This window comes from Cetorhinus maximus, chromosome 22, assembly GCF_964194155.1.
Source record: "Cetorhinus maximus chromosome 22, sCetMax3.hap1.1, whole genome shotgun sequence".
Classification (NCBI taxonomy): Eukaryota; Metazoa; Chordata; class Chondrichthyes; order Lamniformes; family Cetorhinidae; genus Cetorhinus; species Cetorhinus maximus.
This window is the reverse complement of record NC_135900.1, coordinates 2608506-2629943: the sequence shown is the minus strand read 5'-3', so window position 1 is coordinate 2629943 and position 21438 is coordinate 2608506. Positions and strand designations below refer to the sequence as shown.

The following is a 21438-nucleotide window of genomic DNA, read 5'->3' as shown; positions in this document are numbered from 1 at the left end:
GATGCCCTCCAAGTTCCCATGGCGCCAAATCCTGTAGAAGATGGCATATGTGAGTGACCAGTTCCCTTGACATGTGCAGACGTCGGCGACACTGGTTCTTGCTCATCTGCAAGTAGCACATGCACCATCTATAGACCCTGAATCTGATGAGGTGCCTACGAATGACAGCTCTCTGGGGATCATCCTATGTGTCCGGACGAGGCTCTGCTGCTCCTTGGACTTGAGGGTTCTGCTCCTCCCTTTAGCGAGTCAGGCACCTCTGTCGCTTTCTCCTCCTTCTTTTCTCCAGTCTATAAGCATTAATATAGGCAGCCAGATCACCAGGCTCATCTTCCTGATGCTCTCCTCACTGCAGTGTCAATGAGAGAAATGCAAGGATCAGCATCTGTTTCCTAAGGTCCGCTTTTGGTCAAGGCATCGCCTGCAATTTTGGCCTCAAGGCCCATTTACACACGCTGGAGAGTCCTGCCCCCTGAAATGTTGTCCAGTGGGGGTTGCGCATGACAGTTGACCACAATCCCCCAACCCTGCCCCAACCCACATGACTGACTGTTGATAGCTTCGGCCCCTCCACTGGATGTTCTTCTCTCATCTCAGGCGCTGGCATCATCCGAGCCAGCACTCCAAGACTGCCAGGTCTGGTATGACCATGAGGGTGAATGTTCACTGTCTACCTTACTATAATTTAGGGGGTTCAGAGCATTCCCTTCTGTGGGGTCCCCAAAAGGGAGGTCCTCAAGCTTGTCCAGTCGCACAATAGTTCTGCTGTTCCATTCGACTCTGTTGATTTTGAATGCTGTGCATGAGGAGAATAAAACTAGGGGAGCAATCATTTTGCCATGTTGAGGAATCAGTGTTGCTTGAGTGGGTATAATTGCTTCACTTGTTTGACTCCACGCGAGTCAATGGAGCTGATGCTAAACTGTCTCAGCTGTGGCAGTGCCCTCATTTTGGAACTTATTTTCCAGATGGGCGGCTGTTTAATTCTCTCCTACCCCCTCGTCATGTGTTTGTGTCTAACCTTCACCACTCATCGCTGCCCTCGTTCTGCAGCCCCCTCCCTATACGCAGTGCGGCCTTGCCCCTTTCAGAATGGAGCCCTTACCCTGCAGCACATTAAAAGCCGGCTACCCCTTAACCCTGGTCTGGCCGCTGGCCGTACAGACTCGCCTGAGAGACCCCCATGAATCCTCAGTGGCGCTCACATCGAAGCCTTACGCTGATCCCCGCGAGCGCTGCGCTAAGTTGTGCAAACTAACATCGGAGTTCCCAGTGAAGTGTGCGTCGCCATCTGCACATCATTTAAATGCTGTTATAAAATGACTCGTTCTGATTTCACGTCGATGTGGGATTTAAATTCAACATGGGGAGGATGATTCCGGCGAGTAGGCATCATAACGAGATGCAAATGTATGATAATGATATTCGCAATGTTCGATGGCGGGAAACACGGCCCTCCATTGACAGGGGGGGGAGAGGGGAGCACACAATCGCTTCCTGCTTCTACGTCATCAGCAATCGCGGCATCATGACCCCCGGCCCAACTGGGAGTGGAAAATTCCGGCCAGTGTGTAAGAGTTGAAAGAATAAAGTATCTCTGGGAGATTCTGTGTTGTCATACATCACAATGCTACTCTCCCGCTCACACACACATCAAGGGACATTATAGGCCGGTGTTTATTGGTGCAGCTGTTTTTATACATCTGCTCTAGCAATCCCAATTTTCAGAATCACCCTCAGCTTTCCTGGTAGAATTGTTCCGAAAAGTGTAGTGAAGAGAACCACATTCCCTTCCCATCATTGTAGAAGATGAAAGCCCCTGGACCAATTTTGCTTTCCTTCTTGGCTATCACCTATGTAGGAAAATAGGAACAGGAGGAGGCCATTCAGCCCATCTCATCATTCAGTCAGGTCATGGATGATTTGTACCTCAACCACCATTTACCTGCTTTGGCTCTATATTCCCAGGTGCCCCTACCCAACATAAATCTATTGATCACAACCTTGAAAATTTCAATGAATCCCAGAATCCACAATTTCCAGATTTCCATTGCCCTTTGTGTGAGGAAGTGAGTCCTGGCATCTCCCTTGAACAGCGTCCTGAGCTTATAGTCCTTTGTTCTGGAATCCATCACCAGGGGCAATCGTTTCTCCTCCTCTATCCTACCAAATATTTTACCCATTTTGTGGAAAAAGTGATTTCACTCCTAAGTGGGCCTGGTTCTATTTTGAAGATTCCCCGACTAGAGAAAATAGTTTCTCTCGTATCTACTCAATCGAATGAATCCCTTTATCATTTTAAAGCCTTGGATCAGGTTGATCCTCAATCTTCTCAACTCAACAACTGTTGTTACTTCCTTACTCTAAATGTTGCTTTTTCAGAGTATTTAGCCATCTTTCTGACCATGCTGCTATGTGCCATGGTTAGCAGATCACTATTTATGGAGCAGCTTTAATGGAGAGAAAAGTCCCTCTGTGCTTCACAGCGTCATAAAGAAAATAAAATGACCGAGGTTAAAAAACGTGCTTACATGTATTATTGAAGGATTTGAGAAATCCAGGGAATCTTTTATCAGTTTTGGGTAAGATTCCTCATCCATTACCGGTTGAGAATTTTGAGTGAAAAGGCCATTATCCTTCAAATCCAAGTTGGCTTAGCTCAAAAATACGTGGGAGGACTAAACTATCTGATGGGGGGAAAACTAGAATCAGGGGTGCAAGCTGGTTAAAGTGTGACAATATGCGTATCCAAACATTGAAATAAACCTACCGCAAAGGACAATCCAGCACAGTCATGAGATAGAACACAGATAAGGAAGGATGTAGAAGGAAGAAATAACATTTATAACACCCACATACAAGCAGTAAGTAAAGAAACTGGATAAACGTGGAGAAGTGATCTCAGTAAAAATAGCACAGCCATCACAGCGTGTCCGATCTTTAACATGAATTTCTCTCAAGTGTTTTGAAATCTTTTGGAGATCTTCCTCAGTAAGGTGTGTATTTTGTGCACAATTTAACTCACTGTAAATTAATCAAAACATTATTTTAATAATTTGCGATGAGCCTGTATGCAATTTTAAGAGCATCAAATCAGTTCTCCAGGTCCGACAACAGCAATAGTTCTGTAAGAAGTGATACTACAGTATTCTGTGTTTCAATGTTACCCAGAGAGACTTTAACAATTCTGTTAGCATTATCTGCTTCAAGGCTTTGCTAAATAACTTTGAAAATAGGTTTTCACTCTCCAACACACATATTAGCGAAGGGGAAAGCATTGGAAACATTTAATCACCTCCAGCAACAAATATTTTCGCAAACAGACACACACTCTTGAAGAGGAGTGACTGAAAAAATATTCAGATGATTAAATTAAGTGCATATAGTGTAATTCCAGGCTTCTCTGAGTGTCTCAATCCAACCCAAACAGGCAAGGTTTCCAACCAGCAAAGTGACATCTGCTGACATTTAAAGCCGCTAATACTTCTGAAAGGCATCTTGAGAACTTCAGCTTCACTGATTGAAATGATTTTTTGAAAAATGCAGAGATCATGGGGTTGAAGTGGGAGGAGGAGAAAGGGTCTAATTTAATTTGGGTGGGGTCACTGGCCAGGCAGTGTAGCATCAGCCACCCTTTACTTCAATAAAACGGAATGGTATGCATGCCCTATAACAATAGTAACTTGCATTTATATAGCGACTTTAATGTAGTAAAGCCTTCCATGACGCTTCACAGGAGTGTCATTAACATGAGGAGCTATTAGGACAGGCAACCAAAAGCTTGACCAAGGAAGGAGTGCCCTGAGGAGTGAGGGGTGCAGAGACGGAAAGGTTTAGGGAGAGATTTCCAAAGCTTAGGGCCCAGGCAGTGGGAGTCACAGCTGCTGAAAGTGGAGTAATTAAAATCAGAAATGTGCAAGAGCCCAGAATTGGAGAAGCACGGGGAGCTCGGAGGGTTATTGGGCTGGCAGACGTCACTAATTCTTTGTTTTAATAGTTCATTCTAAGTGGACATCATTGCATAAAGTAATTGACATTTTCAGCAGTCTGGTCACCCCATCATATTAAATGTAATAGATAGCAAGCTTTATAGCTCAGTCTCCCTCTCTTTCTTACAGTAGTATGTCCTGCCTGTGAAGCATTTATTTCTTCCTGTTTAATAATTTTGCTTCAGGTTATCTGGTAGATTCTCACCACATTATTGTGGTGATGTGTTGAAGACGTCATTGGGCTCAATTCAGTTAAGCTGCAGCCCTTCTGAAAACTTCGGGCAATCAGGTACTAAGCTCATTTCAGGCATATTTAGTAAAGTGATTCATACCTTGTGACCAACATCTCAAAAAGAGATTTCACCCTATTAGACCGTTCAGTGAGATGGATGAAAAATCAAAGTCAAAGATCAAAGATTCAGAAATACTGAAGGGGTTGGCTGCAGATTGTAGAAAACGCACTTGCTGAAGGTGCATCTTAATTGGTGCAGTTGATCCCATGTGTCTGGATACGCTTGGTTTAACCCTTGTGCAAAATGTGGAGGGGACACTGCTTCATAGTACACTTGCACTGACAAACGCATGTACACATCTATACTTCCCCGCACAAATACACACATTTGTGCAAGTCCACACTAATAAATGCGGGCACACACACAAACACACACCACATGCCCACACACACACACACACACACAAATCGATATACATGCAGGCACACATGGAAATTTTTAGATCCACTCAGCAGGCAGCCAGGACTTCCGTTTAATGACAGCATCTCTGACAGTGCAGCACCCCCTCAGTTCTGCAGTGGGTGTGTCGGCCTAGATTATGTTCTCAAGTCTCTGGAGTGGGGCTTGAACCCACAACGTTATTTTGGCCTGACTTTCACTGCTGCCACAAGAAGGTGTATTGCCCTTATGCCAAAAACACCAGATAATCTTCTGAGTGAAAACAACCTGGTCAATCATGAGTGATAAAATAGTGAGTAAGTAATGAATCCTTTTGTGTGATCCATAGCTTCCCAGGGAACATTTTGATTGACAAATACAGGAACATTGGAATGGTGAGATGGAAAAAGACCAAGATCCAACCTGTTCGCCTTCTGCCATCCAGGTAGTCACATGAAACAACGATAATGGAGTTATTGACCGATCCCAGTGATCAATCTCTATCAATGAGTGTACAGATATTAGATAAGGAAAACTCCGTGTGGGAGAGATATGCGAACCATAGGTCCAAAGTCACATGATCCTCCAAAAAACTTGCTCCCCCCATTACATACGATATAACTATAATGAAGGTTAAACTAACATTCTTCATTAATGTAAAGACCATTTCAGATTGATAGGACACTGCAATGGTCCACATGAGCTATCATTCAGCTCACCCCACAATTCTACTTAATTGGTTAATTATAGAAAGAGTCATGTCAGTCCAAAGTAGATACATCAATAACGGGGCTAGGTTAAAGAGTAATTTCTACAGCTCGATATGAAAGGGAAAACATCTTAAATGCTTGTTAAAATTGAAATTCATCAGCTTTGCAGAACGGAATGAAAATATATCTTCATTGAGATGAGGGCTCCTGCACTCTCCCATTACCAGTGTTGGGGTGAGAGCTAATAGGGAGGCAGAGTTCAGTCTCCATCTCTTTCTTACAGTAGCACGCTCTGCCTGTGAAGTATTTATTTCTTCCTGTTTAATAATTTTGCTTCAGGGTTATCTGGTCTCATCCTCCAAAGAGTTAATGCATCACTGTGGGACGTTTCAGAACCCATCAGCCTTTTCTGGGGGGGTCTATGACATTCAATGAGTACAAGGGGGCACACAGAGAAGCGATGGCTTCTAATATCACCCATTGGGAGGTAACAGTAAATGATGACCACAATCCCTGAGGGCTAGGCTGACCAGTGTTACAGCTCACGTTTTGGGGAGTTTGGGAGCTCTTTTTTTTATTGGGAGGTTGATGTGTGTTCATGGCTTCCAGTGGACCCAGAGGAACCTGGAGGTACAACTACCTATGTCTTGCTATTGTTGGACTGTGACAATAACTGGTAAATTGGGATGGATGGAGATGGTAAGGACTATTTAGTATGTTCAATGAATGAATATTTATCATATTCATCTTCACTGGACTTGTCTATCCAAAGACAATATTGCAAAACCATTCTATTTATAAAAGTACAGTGGTATAACTGGATTACTAATTCAAATTTTTTTATTTTGATGCACTATCCCCAACATTTTAATCAATTGAAACTAAGCACTTAATTACCAATTAAATATGAGTCAGTGAATAATAAAACAATGACATTAAAGGGCTTCTACCCATCATGTAAACAATTATTTACCAATGGCAAGGAGAATTCCTCTTGGGATAACTCCTGACAAGATTCCTTTCCTACATTACCTGGTCTTTAGCTGACTTCCCCTGGTCCTTCACATCTTTCATGTTCATGGCATTCTTCCCTCCCTTTTCTTTTCCCTTCTTCTTGTTCTTTTTCTTCAATAGGCATTTTTTGCAGACACAGAAGCAGCAGGTGAGAATCAAAAGGACAGCGACAATCGCAATGGCTATCAGGGCCCAAGGAGGCACTGTAACGAAAACCCACAAACACAACCCACGTCAGAAAGAAAGAGCTTGCATTCGGGTCACACCTTTCTGTAGGAATAGGAGGAGGCCATTCAGCCCCTCAAGCCTGCTCTGTCATTCAATTATGTCATGGCCGAACGTCATCCTTCTACCTTTGATCCACATCGCTGGACACCCTGATCCCACCGAATGAGAACCCTCATACCCATGCTGGCTTATTGAAGAGCTGTCCAGTTAATCCCTCCCCTCCACCTGCTCTTTCCCCTGAAACTTGATCCTTTTCGAATATTCGTCCAATTTCTTTTTGAAAGTTATTATTTGAACCTGCCTCCACAGCCCTGTTGGGCAGTGTGTTCTGGATCATAGCGTCTCACTGGGTAATTGTCAATTATATTAAATCTGTGTCCCCTGGTTACTGACCCTCCTGTCACTGGAAACAAGTTTCTTCTGGTCCAAACCCCTCGTTAGGATGTTGGCAATTTGGAGGTGGGGCAGTTGCTGGTGACTCAGCAAAAAGAATAAAAGAACTTGTATTTATATAGCGCCTTCCACGGCCTCGGGGCACCCCTTTACTGTGCTTTACAACCAAAGAAGTGTAATCATTGTTGTAATGCAGGAAACGTGGCAACCAATTTGTGCACAGCAAGCTCCCACAAACAGTATTTTGATAATGGCCAGATAATCTGTTTATATTTGGTCACTGACTAAGGGGTAAATATTGGCCAACACATAATGGAAAACTCCCCCATTTTTCTTTGAAATAGAATCTTTCATGACCCCCTGAGAGGGCAGATGGAATCTCAGTTTAACGCCTCATTTGAAGGTGGCACCTCCAACCGTGCTGCATGCCCTCAGTACTGGCACTGGGGGGAAGGGGTCAGCCTCATCTCAACCAGTAGCAGTCAGGACAGATTGGTCATTGTCGTACTGCTCTTCGTGAGACCTTACTGTGCATAAATTGATCGATGCTTTTCTTAAAACAATGGCCACACTCCAAAAGTACCTCATTGGCTGTAAGTGCTTTGGGATGTGCTGAGGAGGTGAAAAATTCTAGAGAAGTGCAAAGTCTTTCATTTTTTTTTCAAACAATTGGCAAATAGAACATCACTTGAGTACAAATACATTGTTAATTAAAGTACCCTATGGTGTGCGCAAGCATTACTGTGTACATGTGTTACTAATGATAATGGCAATTTATTGATTTTATCTGCAGCAGTTACAAATTAATATGTTAATCTTACTTGAAGCATTGCACAATGCCCTGGCAGTTGGATTGGACAGCATACAGCAATCTGAAGTGTGGTCTCTATATCCAAGTCAAATTTGAGGGGATAGTGTCAACTGTTCAAGTCACTTTTACCTTGTGCGTTAAAGGAGTTTACTATCCCAGCTGATGTTAATACTGGACAAGTCACATCCCAGAGTGAAACCTGGCTTCATAGATCTTAACTTTTTTTTAGAAACCATGGCAGTCAGTTACTGAACACATTCAGAAGAGTCTGTCAGCGTACCGTTAGTACAAAGAATAAAATGTTTATTAAACAAGAAAAAAATGTAGCATATTATACTAGATAAAAAGGTTGGAAAGATTTCAATACAGATACCAGAAAATGATTCAAACTCATACTATTATCCCATTGAAGATTTACCATTGTCTCAACACCAAGGTTTCTTGCTTGGGTGAGCTCAGCTTCAAACAGACTGGCAGACTGCTCAGCATTCACTAACTGCTTTTCTTCAACTGGTATCTCTCCCTGAGACACCCAAAGACCACAATCTAAACTCACTATTACTTCAACTTCACAGTAAATATGTGAGTTTCCTAAACTCAGTTGCCGAGCAGGTTTGCAGGATCTCTTGTTAGAGAGATTAGACCTTCAGCCTGCACTCTCTGGTCTACACATACTAACTGACTATATTGTGTTTCCCTGTCTCTCTGAGTGTCTCTGGACACCTGTTGCTATGCAACAGCACAGTTTTTTCTACTTTATGGCCAGAATTTTTCGCTTGACATCCTGACGTATTCATGCACTCGTGTGATATGTTGGTTGGTGGGCACACACGGGTGTTGACAGTGCACCTGCCAACAATTAACAGGCTTATTAAGGCCATTAAAGATCTAACTGAATTAAAATTTTCACTGCCCATCCAACCTTACGTTTGGCGGGTAGGCGAAAAGGCCAAGTGGCCTTTGGATTTTTTAGGAAACCTCATCCATGGGAGGAATGAGGTTTCCAACAGCAATTAAAAATTAAATACAAATTTCAACATCTCATTCATAACATATCCCTGCTCATGTGACAGAGTCACATGAGGGGACATGTTTTTTAACATCTTAAAAATCTTTATTTTTAATTTTCAAAAATCTTCACCTGCTTCAGGGAGTTTTCCCTGCGCACACTCGCGTACACGCTTGCCCTCGTCCCCAATCCCACCACACAGCGCTGCGCTGAGCTCTGCAACATGCGTTTCAAGCTGGGTGGGCCTTAATTGGCCCACCAACGTGGAATCACAGTTGCGGCCCGATCGTGGGCGGTGGTCAGCTTCCTGACTGCTCCCGCTTGCCTTCGCTGAGCCCGGTCTATGTTTTTTTTCAACTTCACTAAACTGCTAACCCCGTGGTAACCCATCTCTTCACTTCAAGAGTTGCAAAACCTCGTTAAAAATGCACATATGCAAACAGGGCCCCAGACTTGCCGGCACCCAGCTCACAAAAAACAGCTTTCACCTTTCTTAACACCCAGATACAAAATATAAATGAAAGCTAAAGCTATCCATTGTTCCTAACAGTAGATGTACATATTTATTGGACCAATCTTTTATTGGGAGCTGGAAAAACTTTACAGGGAAAAGAGCAGCTTAACTGTTGGGATGATTTGCATTTGATTAAGTTTATTGGTTGCACTGAGACCATCTAGTTGTTGCCAGTGATTATATTCCTCCATCCTTTGCACTTGGCAGTTTGGCTTCCCTTAATCATTTCCTTTAAAATCATGAACCCGTCACTGCCATCAGACCATGGGAACAATCTTAGCTCCTCAAAATGAGTGGGTTGGGGTTGAGCCAGAGGTTAAAGTTCACAAAATCTAAAACAGGAACCCAATTTGCTTGACCCTACCTACATACAGTATTAGCAGAGGTGGAATGAGAACCAATTGGCTTACAGGAGGTGTGCTAAATTTTATAATCAGATTTTGTGCTTTCATTTTAACAGTCATTCTATTTTTGACACATGTCAGTCAGGTTTCCCAAGGATTGAAAAAGATGAAAGTTGGTGAAAGAGGCAGATTCCATCACTGCTTGTGGGTCATGAGGAGCAGTGGTGATCTCTCCAGTCCAAACAAGCTACTCAGTAAATGCTCCTAGCTCCTGAGATCTGTCTGTTCAACCCCACCTCCCTACCATCGGATGTCCGAGACCACCATCAGCCATGTCCCTTGTTGCCGTTGCTTCATTTGCTAATGACCTTAAATCTGTGCCCTCTGGTTCTTCACCCTTCCACCTCTAGGAACAGTTTCTCCTCATCCGCACTCTCCGGACCCCTCATGATTTTGAATGCATCTACCAAATCTTCTCTCAGCCTTCTTGCCTCCAAGGAAAACAGTCTCAACTTCTTCAATCTAGCTACCTACCTAACTGAAGTTCCTCATCCTGGAACCATTCTTGTGAATCTTTTCTGCAGTCTCCCTAATGCCTTCATATCCTTTCTATAGTATGGTATATAAATGTACTATCTGGTATATATATGTGCATCTATATGGTGTATATATATATATGTGTGTGTGTGTGTGTCTATCTATATGGTATATATATATGTATATTGATATGGTATATATGTATATCTAATTTAATCATGTTCAAAATCATGAATGGTTTGGATAGAGTAAATAAGAAGTAACTGTTTTCAGCAGAAGAACGCCGGGTAGCCAGAGGACACAGCTTTGAAGTGACTGGCAAAAGAACCAATCAGTAAATATTATTTTACGCAACAATTTGTTGTGCTCTGGAATGTACTGCCTGAAAGGGTCGGGGAAGCAGATTCAATAGCAACTTCCAAAGTGAATTGTACGCATACTTGAAGGACGATATTTTGCAGGGCTATGAGGTAAGAGTGGAGGGAGTGGGATTAATTTGAAAAGCTATTTCAAAGCGTCAGCACAGGCACGATGGGCCGAATTGCCTCCTTCTACTCAAACAAAAGCCAAGGAGGAAAGCTTTAATTTTTGTTGTTCCTTTTCATTTCATTCACCTATAATAAATTATTCTGAAGTTCAATGACTTGCTCTGTAGACAAATGCAGCAGCTGCCCTGAGCACTGAGTCCAGGGGTATGATTTTCACTTAGGGGTTTTCATTGAGTTAGTATGCGAGAGGTCCCAGGTTTGAATACTGGACGAGTCCTCATGTGTTATCAGTTGTTTAAGCATCAAGGGGTATGGGGAGAGAGTGGGAGTATGGCGTTGAGATAGAGGGTCAGCCGTGGTCATATTGAATGGCGGAGCAGGCTCGAAGGGCCGAATGACCTACTCCTGCTTCTATTTTTCTATGTTTCTATAGACTCCAAAGCACAGCAAGATTCCGCAAAAAGCTGTTTCTTACCAGAATATATTAACAATCTTTAGTAATTAAATTAATGATTATGGCAGATGAAGAGACTGTAATCTCAGTGAAAGTGAATTCAGTTATGTAGTAACACAAAAAGGCAATAGCCAATCAGAAGCCTGTTTTACACCCCACCCGATTTTCTTTTCGATTATATTCAAACCATTGCCTGATTGGCCCAAGCCTGATATTGCTGGTTATAAGGGTTAACAGGTTAATTAAATCTGAGAATCAAATTTCACAATAAATGCAGAAGACGGCAAATACACTTCCAGCAAAATCTGGGAGTTGTGATAAGTTATTCAAGGTGTCCTAGGAGGACAAGGGCAGCAAAAACATGGGGACACCACCTCCTGCAAGTTCCCCTCCAAGTCACTCACCATCCTGACTTGGAAATATATCGCCGTTCCTTCACTGTAACTGGGTCAAAATCCTGGAACTCCCTCCCTAACAGCACTTTGGGTGTACCTACACCACATGGACTGCAGCGGTTCAAGAAGGCAGCTCACCACCACCTTCTCAAGGGGCAGTTAGGGGTGGGCAATAAATGCTGGCCTCACCAATGACACCCACATCCCATGAAAGAATAAAAAATAACTTGTAATGAAACTATCTGAGGCAATTAAACATTAATTAAACACCCATTATAAAGTACTGAAACACAATTTATGAGCAGGATTCAGTAAGAACGTCAATCCTAATCATTTTCTCAATTTTTAAAAAAGGTTTGCCTTTTCTGAACAGCCATAACTTGCATTTGTGAAGCACCTTTAACATAGTAAAACATACCAAGGCACTTCACAGGAGTAATTATCAAACACAATTTGACACTGAGCCATATAAGGAAACATTCAAGTGCCCAAAACCTCAGTTCAAGTTTTCAGGAGCATCCTAAAGGAGGAGGGAAACGTGTGTAGTTTAAGGGTCTGGCACATATAGGGTTAATGTGGGACTGAGTACAGTACCGCCCACACAGTGATGTAAGAAGGCACATGACCCAGACTCAGGGACAGTGTGCTGTTGAAGAGACGTGTATAGGCCTAAGCATGGAGAAAACTCCTAGCTTGTACCCTTCACTGTACATGTGTAAATAGTTCTACCAGTTAATAAAGATTTACAGTTAACCTATAGAAGACTACGGAGCCTTCATTAACACATACCGTTCTGTAACCACCACCTCCCAACATGGTGGCAGAAGGGGATAAATACCTAGGGCCTCGCTAAAATGTAGAGACAAACCGAAATGCTGGAAGACTGACAAAAATTCAAGAAAACGTTCTGACATGAAAAGAAGCTCCCAAAGAAACAGAGGTGCAGAAGGAAAATCAGGTTTAAATAAAATGTCAGAAAAAGAGCAGGTGAACATGGTGCTTAACTCAGTAGACCCAGTCGCAGAAGACATCATTAAGACCATAAGAAATAGGAGCAGAAATTAGGCCATTCGGCCCATCGAGTCTGCTCCGCCATTCAATCATGGCTGATAAGTTTCTCAACCCCATTCTCCCGCCTTCTCCCCGTAACCTTTGATCCCCTTACCAATCAAGAACCTATCCATCTTGGTCTTAAATACACTCAATGACCTGGCCTCCACAGCCTTCTGTGGCAATGAATCCCATAGATTCACCACTCTCTGGCTAAAGAGGTTTCTCCTCATCGCTGTTCTAAAAGGTCTTCCCTTTACTCTGAGGCTGTGCCCTCGGGTCCTAGTCTCTCCTACTAATGCAAACATCTTCCCCACGTCCACTCTATCCAGGCCTTTCAGTATTCTGTAAGTTTCAGTCAGATCCCCCCTCATCCTTCTAAACTCCATCGAGTATAGACCCAGAGTCCTCAAATGTTCCTCATATGTTAAGCCTTTCATTCCTGGGATCGTTCTCGTGAACCTCCTCTGGACCCTCTCCAGGGCCAGAACATCCTTCCTGAGATACGGGGCCCATAATTGCTCACAATATTCTAAATGTGGTCTGACCAGAGCATTATAAAGCCTCAGCAGCACATCCCTGCTTTTATATTCTGGTCCTCTCGAAATAGATGCCAACATTGCATTTGCCTTCCTAACTACCGACTCAACCTGCAAGTTAACCTTAAGAGAATCCTGGACTAGGACTCCCAAGTCCCTTTGCACTCCAGATTTCTGAATTCTCTCCCCCTTTAGAAAATAGTCTGTGCCTCTATTCTTCCTACCAAAGTGCATGACCTCACACTTCCCCACATTGTATTCCATCTGCCACTTCTTTGCCCATTCTCCTAACCTGTCCAAATCCTTCTTCAGCCTCCCCGTCTCCTCAATACTACCTGTCCCTCCACCTATCTTTGTATCATCTGCAAACTTAGCCAGGATGCCCTCAGTTCCTTCATGTAGATCATTAATGTATAAAGTGAAAAGTTGTGCTCCCAGTACTGACCCCTGCGGAACTCCACTAGTCACCGGCCGCCATCCTGAGAAGGACCCCCTTATCCCCACTCTCTGCCTCCTGCCAGACAACCAATCTTCTATCCATGCTAGTACCTTGCCTCTAACACCATGGGCTCTTATCTTACTGAGCAGCCTCCTGTGCGGCACCTTGTCAAAGGCCTTCTGGAAGTCCAAGTAGATAACATCTACTGGCTCTCTTTTGTCTAACCTACTCATTACCTCTTCAAAGAATTCTAACAAATTTGTCAGGCATGTCCTCCCCTTGATGAAACCATGCTGACTTTGCCCTATTTTACCATGCACTTCCAAGTATTCTGAAATCTCATCCTTAATAATGGACTCTAAAATCTTACCAATGACTGAGGTCAGGCTAATTGGCCTGTAATTTCCCGTCTTTTGCCTCAGTCCCTTCTTAAACAGGGGGGTTACATTAGCGATTTCCCAGTCCTCTGGGACCCTCCCTGACTCGAGTGATTCCTGAAAGATCACCACTAATGCCTCCACTATCTCTTCAGCTATCTCCTTCAGAACTCTGGGGTGTAATCCATCTGGTCCAGGTGATTTATCCACATTGTAAGACAGGGAATTAATGAATCATCTGCTAAATTCGAAGAGGTGCTAAAATTATTCAACATTAATTTCAATTTAGGAAGCAATAAAACACACAAAAGGGCTAAATTTAATAAGAGAGTCCAACTGCCAGGAGAACCAGGCAAGTCATCAATGGTCTGGCAGAAGGTTGTAAATACTGAGATTTAAAATCTGAATTCATCACGGGTTAGTGGTAGAAGTGACAGATGATGCACTCTCTGACCTCCTACAAGCAAAGGAAGATTTTGTTTTTGTTCTAGATTTCCAGCATCCGCAGTATTTTGCTTTTATCTTAGTGTTTAATTGACTGCCATCTCTCTCCAAGGAATGTCTACCTTGAAGAAGTATTGCTCTTCTCTCCGACAGGATTTCTGCCTGTCTCTTTTGCCCTGTTCCACCTATCACTGGCTCCCTATCGAGCTGTACCTGTCCCACCCCCCTCTACCAGTTTATATTTCAACTCATTTCTATATATTTTTTAGTTCTGACGAAGGGTCATATGGACTCGAAACATCAATTGTGTCCCTCTCTGCAGATGACCTGCTGAGTTTTTCCAGGTATTTTTGTTTTTGTTCTAGATTTCCAGCATCCGCAGTATTTTGCTTTTATCTTAAGGAAGATCTAACCCTGGGAAAGGCAATCGAGATAGTCAGACAATCAGAACTCTGTGAGCAGCACAGGACAATCTTAAGGGGAGACAATAAAACATAGTGCAGAATCCAACCCCCAGAACAGCCTGTCAGCCCACAAAGGCACAGAGGAACACTAAATCAGGGAAAGCAATTCCTGAGCCGGCCAGCAGAGTGACCGTGCCAATGCTTTGGAGCAACGTGACCTCACAGGCAGGATCAATGTCCTGAAGTACAGCCCAATGCTTCCAATGCAACAGGATTGGACAGTATGGTAAACTGTGCAAGGCATGGGCTCTGAAATGTACAGCAGGCCCAATGACGATCCACAAACTCGAGACTGCAAACCCAGAAAATACACAGCCATGTTTCTTGGGTGAGGTCAAAGATCTTGCCTTCCCATTTTGGAATGTGGATGTTTCTCTCAATGACCATCTAAGAAATTTGAAATTCGATACAGGAGCCAGCGTGACAGTCCTGTCAGACTGAGTAACCGTGACTGAAACACCTCTGGCTTCAAACAACAGACATCCCACTTTATGGGCCTGGAGGAATCTGACTTCCAGCCATTGGTATGATCCTGGGACCATGTCCAGGATCCAGGATCCAGGACCTGGGATCCTGGGAAGGTATGGCAGCAAACAGAACGTTGGGCTGATGTAGGTCACCTGCAATCAGCCTTTCTCTCTCCTGAGCAGGGATGCCTGCGTAGCCTTGGATCGCCTCAAAATGGTAGATGATGTCAAGACAACCACCGTCGTTAACCAAACAGACCTGCACGTTGCTGAGTACTCACACAAAAAAGAGTATCCTGGCTGGGACTTCAGCTCTGAGCTGTCTTATCTCTTTGCGGAGCGGGTTTGTCCATTCTTGTTACGGGTCCCAGAAAATCCTCAATTGTCAGATTGGCCAACTACCCAGGAGGTAACCATGACGCCTCCAGTGGAAGAAGTGATAGAGAGTGACCAGCAGTCCCAGAAGTCTCTACCTCCATCCCCGGCGACAGTCCAACAGGTCAACACTGCAGCCACTGTGCATCGGCTGTAACTCCCAGCCGGCATGCCAAAGCCACAAGAGATGCTGGAACCTGGTAGCAGCCGTCCATTGGCGACAGTGAAGCTGAGAGGTGAGTGTGGCACTAAACCTCATTCCTGTCACAGGAATGCTCTTCCTCAGCTACAGAGGACATTGAGATGACCCACAAAATGACAAAAAAAGCAAAAGAAGTGACAAGGAGACGAACGCAATGTTCATCCACCCACAAGAAATGAGTTAGAGCAGCAGCAACCACCGATCCACGCAACAGCTGGACCAAGTGAGGTCTAATACGAAGGAGTGGAAGAAAAGGATGAATGCATACCCAAATACCAACTCCACCTCCAAACTGACAGCAACGACAGAGTCTACCACCCCCCTGACAGAACTGTGAACAAGATATGGAAGGGTTATAAGGCTTCCAGACCGCCTGAACCTTTAAATTCAAGGACTTGAAGGAAGGGAGATGGGGTAGTGATAATGTAGAAATAGTGCTAAGGTGAATGCTAATGTAGTCACAACAATGTAACTGATAACAATGCAAGACATGAAGTAACCTAGTATAACACCAAATAAGTTGGCTAAAGACTTGAAGGAAAGTGTATTTTAAGGGTCTGTCACATGTAGGGTTAATTTGGGACTGAGTACACCACACAGTGATGTAGGAGAACACATGACTCAGACCCAGGGTCAGTGTGGTGTTGAATAGAGACGTGAATAGGCCTAAGCATGGAGACAGCTCCCAGCTTGTCCCTTTACTATGCACATGTAAATAGTTGTAGTAGTTAATAAAGACTCACAGTTAACCTACAGGAGATTATGCAGACTTCTTTAAGACATACCATTCTGTAACCAGCACCCTCCCAACAAGATGGAGAGATGGAGGCTTTAGGGAAGGAATTCCAGAGATTAGGATCTAGGCAACTGAAGGCACGCCCGCCAATGGCAGAGCAATTAAACTTGGGGATGTTCAAGAGGGCAGAATTGGAGAAGTACAGAGATCTCGGAGGGCTGTAGGGCTGCTGGAGGTTACAGAGATAGGGAAGGGGGAGGGCACGTAGCGATTTGAACATCAGGATAAGAGTTTTAATATTGAGATGTTGGTGGACTGGGAGCCAATGTAGGTCAGCGAGCACAATGAACAGTGCCAGAAGAAATCAATTACTTCAGATTGTTTTGGAATAGTTGCTTCATTGAGATATTAATATATTTTGTTTATAGTAAAGCTTGATAGCTTAATCCTGTTTGAGATGTCAAATCTGCAATGCCAGATTAAGTCCTGCTAATACATTTATAGTGCTCGTGTCAGTGAAAGAGTCTCAGTCTAAATGTTTGCTTTTTAAATTCTGTCGAGATGTGAATGTGGTTTGTATGGGTGTGCAGTTACAGAAGAATATCTGATGAAATAATAAGTCATCTGAAAGAAAAGCAATCTACTGTTTACATCATAATGCCTCTGTATCAGCCCTGGCACAAACCTTGTCCCTAGGGACGATTAAATGATGTCCTGTCAGAACTAGAATCATAACTGATTCTACATTAAAAAGCTACTGTTCATGGAGACTGACTGCAGTGAATCTGGGCAAGTTTCCTTTGGTAAAGTTACCAATCTACACAATGGTTTATGCGTGACACCAGATTAATATCTGCTTTTTTCAGATAGTGACACTATGGGGAGGTCCTTAACCACATAAAATGGGTGTGTTTAGGTCAGTCGGGTGGGGAGGTGTTTAAGGTTTTAAACATCAGAATCCTACCCCAACTTGTCTTTAAGCCCGCTCAGGCCCAGCTTTGACAGAGGTGTGAAGTTAGATGGGTCATGGACCAAGGAGGCAGGATGGAATTTAACCAATACAATAGGCTGTGACTCTCATGGTTATTCTACTGCTTGAGTTTATCTGTGGACGGCCGGGTTTCCCAAGCCTCAGCAGCTACACCCCGCTGCGGAATATTGGATCCAGGAGAGGTGACATCTACACCTACCTGCTGGATGCAGCATGCCTGCCTAGATAACACCAGGATTGGGCATGCACCGTGTACACCCCCTCGCCCTGCCCAACCCCCCAACTGACCCTCCACCCAAGAGCTGCACTCCTGTAGTATTAGGGTTTGTAAGGGTTAATGTGCGGGACTGTGTAAATAGGGATGTATACCTGGGCCACGAGTTCAAAAGCAACCTGAGCTGAAGCTTATTTGAAGTGTTAGAAGGGACAAGAAATACATTTATAAGAGCATTGGCCACAAAGCTGGTTTTGCATCCTGAAGCCTGACACCTTTAGAAATTCCAGTAAATACTTTTGATAAAAGATAATTGAGTTCACAACCTTGCTGATCTATTTTCTGTTCAGCTTGTAGAACAGTATTTTACAGAGTTCCATGTTGTGCAACATTTATTTGACACGGTTTATTTTACTTAGCATTCCATTTCCTCTCCATCACCACATCTGACATATTGCAGGGCTCTCCCTCTGCCTCATCTAGAGCTGAAACCCTAATTTGTGCCTTTGTCACCTCTAAACTTGACATTTCAACTCTCTCCTGAAAGGCCTTCTATCGTCATAGCTCCTTAAGTTTCAGCTCTCCCAAGACCATGTTGTTCATATCCTGACTCACACCAAGCCCCATCCACCCACCACCCCAGTGCTTGCAAATCTGACTCCCGATCCACTAACGCCTCAATTTTAAAATTCTCATCCTCGTTTTCGAATCCCTCCGTAGCCTCGGCCTTCCCTATCTCTGTAATATCCTCCAGCCCCCTACAACCCTCTGAGATCTCTGTGCTCCTCGCTCTTAATCATTTCACCATTGCTGGCCGTGCCTTCAGCTGTGCCTGGGACCTAAGCTCTGGAATTCCATCCCTAAACCTCTCCACCTCTCTACACCCTCTCTCCTGAAAACCTACCGTTTTGACCAAGCCTATCCCATCCTGATATCTCCTTATGTGGCTCAGCGTACAATTTTGTTCGATAATGTTTCTGTGAAGCACCTTGGGATGTTTTATTACATTAACGGTGCTGTCTCCATACAACATTGCAGTTGTTGTGTTGGTAGTTTCTTACATCAAGCTGAATTGCTATCATTGTTGACTTATTCAGTGAGTGTATCTCGTTGTCAGTTGTCATGCCGCTATAAAATATATCCAACATTCGCTATTTGTGGCTGAATAGGATTTTCAGACGACCGTTTGATTATTGGCTGGGAAATTCGCACTGGAAGGTAAAAGGGGAAAGAGCCTTTGAAAAATTCAAGTAGCTCTTTCCATAATTACAACATACATATTTATGAGCCAATTGTGTTAATACTTGGGTGTAAATGTGTTAAACAATGCAGATAACGCTCTGACTGCCTTTATTAAATATTCCACTGCCAGAATGATCAGATATTGAAGAGGCAGCTATCTTGACCCATTATTGACTGCAATTTCATGTATCTCTTTGACATGAGCTGCATGCCTTGACCCTCCTTGAACTTTTAAAAATTTGTTCACGGGATGTGGAACATCCCTGGCTAGGCCAACATTTACTACCCATCCCTAATTGCTCTTGAGAAGGTGGAGTTGAGCTGCCTTCCTGAACCACTGCAGTCCATGTTTTGCAGGCACACACACACACACACACACACACACAGTGCTGTTAGGGAGGGAGTTCCAAGATTCTGACCCAGCGACAAGGAACGAATGATGATGAGATGCTCAAAAGGATAACACCAGACCCAAATCCATTTCTAATTCGTTCTGTTAGGCTTTTTTTCCCTTGTGAGGAAGGCGAGTTTCATTACTGAAACATTGTGTATGTAAATTCAGCACATTTTACAGGATTGTTGAGTCATTACGCTACAATACAATTTTACTTAGCATTATGTGCCACCAAAGAGCTTAAGTGTGGAGTTTTGAAATATTGAGATTGTGTAAGGTTGATGGTAAGAACAGATCATGAATTGGAAAAATTGAATTGCTGATTTCACCCAGGGTGTCTATGAAAAATAGAAAAATGTCCTGCATTTACATAGCAACTTTCACAAAGTCAGGATGTCTGAAAGCTCTATGCAGCCAATGAAATACATTTGAAATCTAGTCACTATTGTTAAGTAGGAAACACGGCAGCCAAATTGCACACAGCAAGATCCCACAAAGAACAATGAGATAATAACCAGGTCATCTGTTTGTTCAGGCGTCGGCTGAGGGACAAACATTGGCCAGGGCATGAGGAGAATTCCCCTGCTCTTCTGGGAGGGCAGCTGGGGCCTCGGTTTTAACATCTCATCTGAAAGACGGCAACTCTGACAATGCAGCGCTCCCTCAGTGATCTCAGAGATGCCTGTGCCCATTCCAATTCTGGCATGTGGCACGTCATCTATTTCGTTTATGGTTCCAACAACTCTACCATTAGAAGCTGTATCTTTAGCTGGGCCCTAAGTTCTGGAATTCCCTCCCTAAACCTCTTGGACTCTTTCCTTCTTTAAGGCATTAGTTAAAACTTACCTCTTTGACCAGGTTTTTGATCACCTGTCCTAATACCGCTATCGGTGTCTAATTTTGATTGTGAACACTCTCTGTGAAGTACTTTGGGACATTTTATTACATTAAAGGATCAGTTGCAAGGTATTGTTATTTTGGTAATAGATCCTTGTATCATGGAAAGCAAGCTGCTCCATTGCTGTGTTCATACATAGAACTCTGTACAGAAGCAGTGTGCATATAAGTTGGGCAATTACATTACTGTATTGAGTTGTGTGGTGTGGGACATTACTGTATTGAGTTGTGTGGTGTGGGACATTACTGTATTGAGTTGTGTGGTGTGGGACATTACTGTATTGAGTTTGGTGGTGTGGGACGTTACTGTATTGAGTTGTGTGGTGTGGGACATTACTGTATTGAGTTGTGTGGTGTGGGACATTACTGTATTGAGTTGTGTGGTGTGGGACGTTACTGTATTGAGTTGTGTGGTGTGGGAAGCTTTCCAACTCTTCTTTCAATTAATTTAATGCTGAGATCTGACTGTCCATCTCAAGTGGACTTGGGTTGACTGAACTACATTTTAAAAGCCTCTCCAAATGCAAAGTACTTATTATGAAGACTTTTAAGTGCACCATCACTTCAAAATATCCTGCCCAGAGACAGAAACCCTTGTGTTACTGGCTGCATAGCTGAGTCACATGGTTTAAGACACAAGCTGCAAAAGAGACACTTCAGTTAAAGCTTAAACCTCCAACCTATCATCTATCAAGCGTGGTGGGAAGATAGCAGTGAATCTTAGATGGCCATTTCAAAAGTAAATTGCACAGCTCAATCTCCCAGCATTGTTTATTAATTGTTAGAATTTTACTGTGGAGAATAGTGAGAGAGGATGAGAATGAGCCAGAATGTACTCCTATTCACTTCTGTTTCAGCTTGCCCAGTACAGCAGGACCAGGGAATATAGCCTGTGTTTGATGTGTGGTAAATTCATAACTATTCTGAATGGCTAATCAATAGAACAGGTTCCCTAAGAGATGTTGGAAGTAGGTGACGTTGATTAGGTTACACTCAGATCAGCCATGATCGTATTGAATGCTGGAGCAGTCTGGAAGGGGCCGACTGGTC

At 43.4% G+C, this 21438-nt stretch overlaps 1 protein-coding gene across 4 annotated transcripts in view; it reads right to left on the bottom strand.

Annotated features, from left to right (window-relative positions):
- Positions 1 to 21438, bottom strand: part of LOC144696397 (synaptotagmin-A) — a 518026-nt gene that overhangs the window by 40456 nt on the left and 456132 nt on the right. For all 4 annotated transcript variants that reach the window (XM_078567640.1, XM_078567636.1, XM_078567638.1 and 1 more), the window contains one exon: positions 6403 to 6587. In XM_078567640.1, the coding sequence (XP_078423766.1) occupies positions 6403 to 6587 (185 nt within the window). The remainder of the gene's footprint in view (positions 1 to 6402; positions 6588 to 21438) is intronic.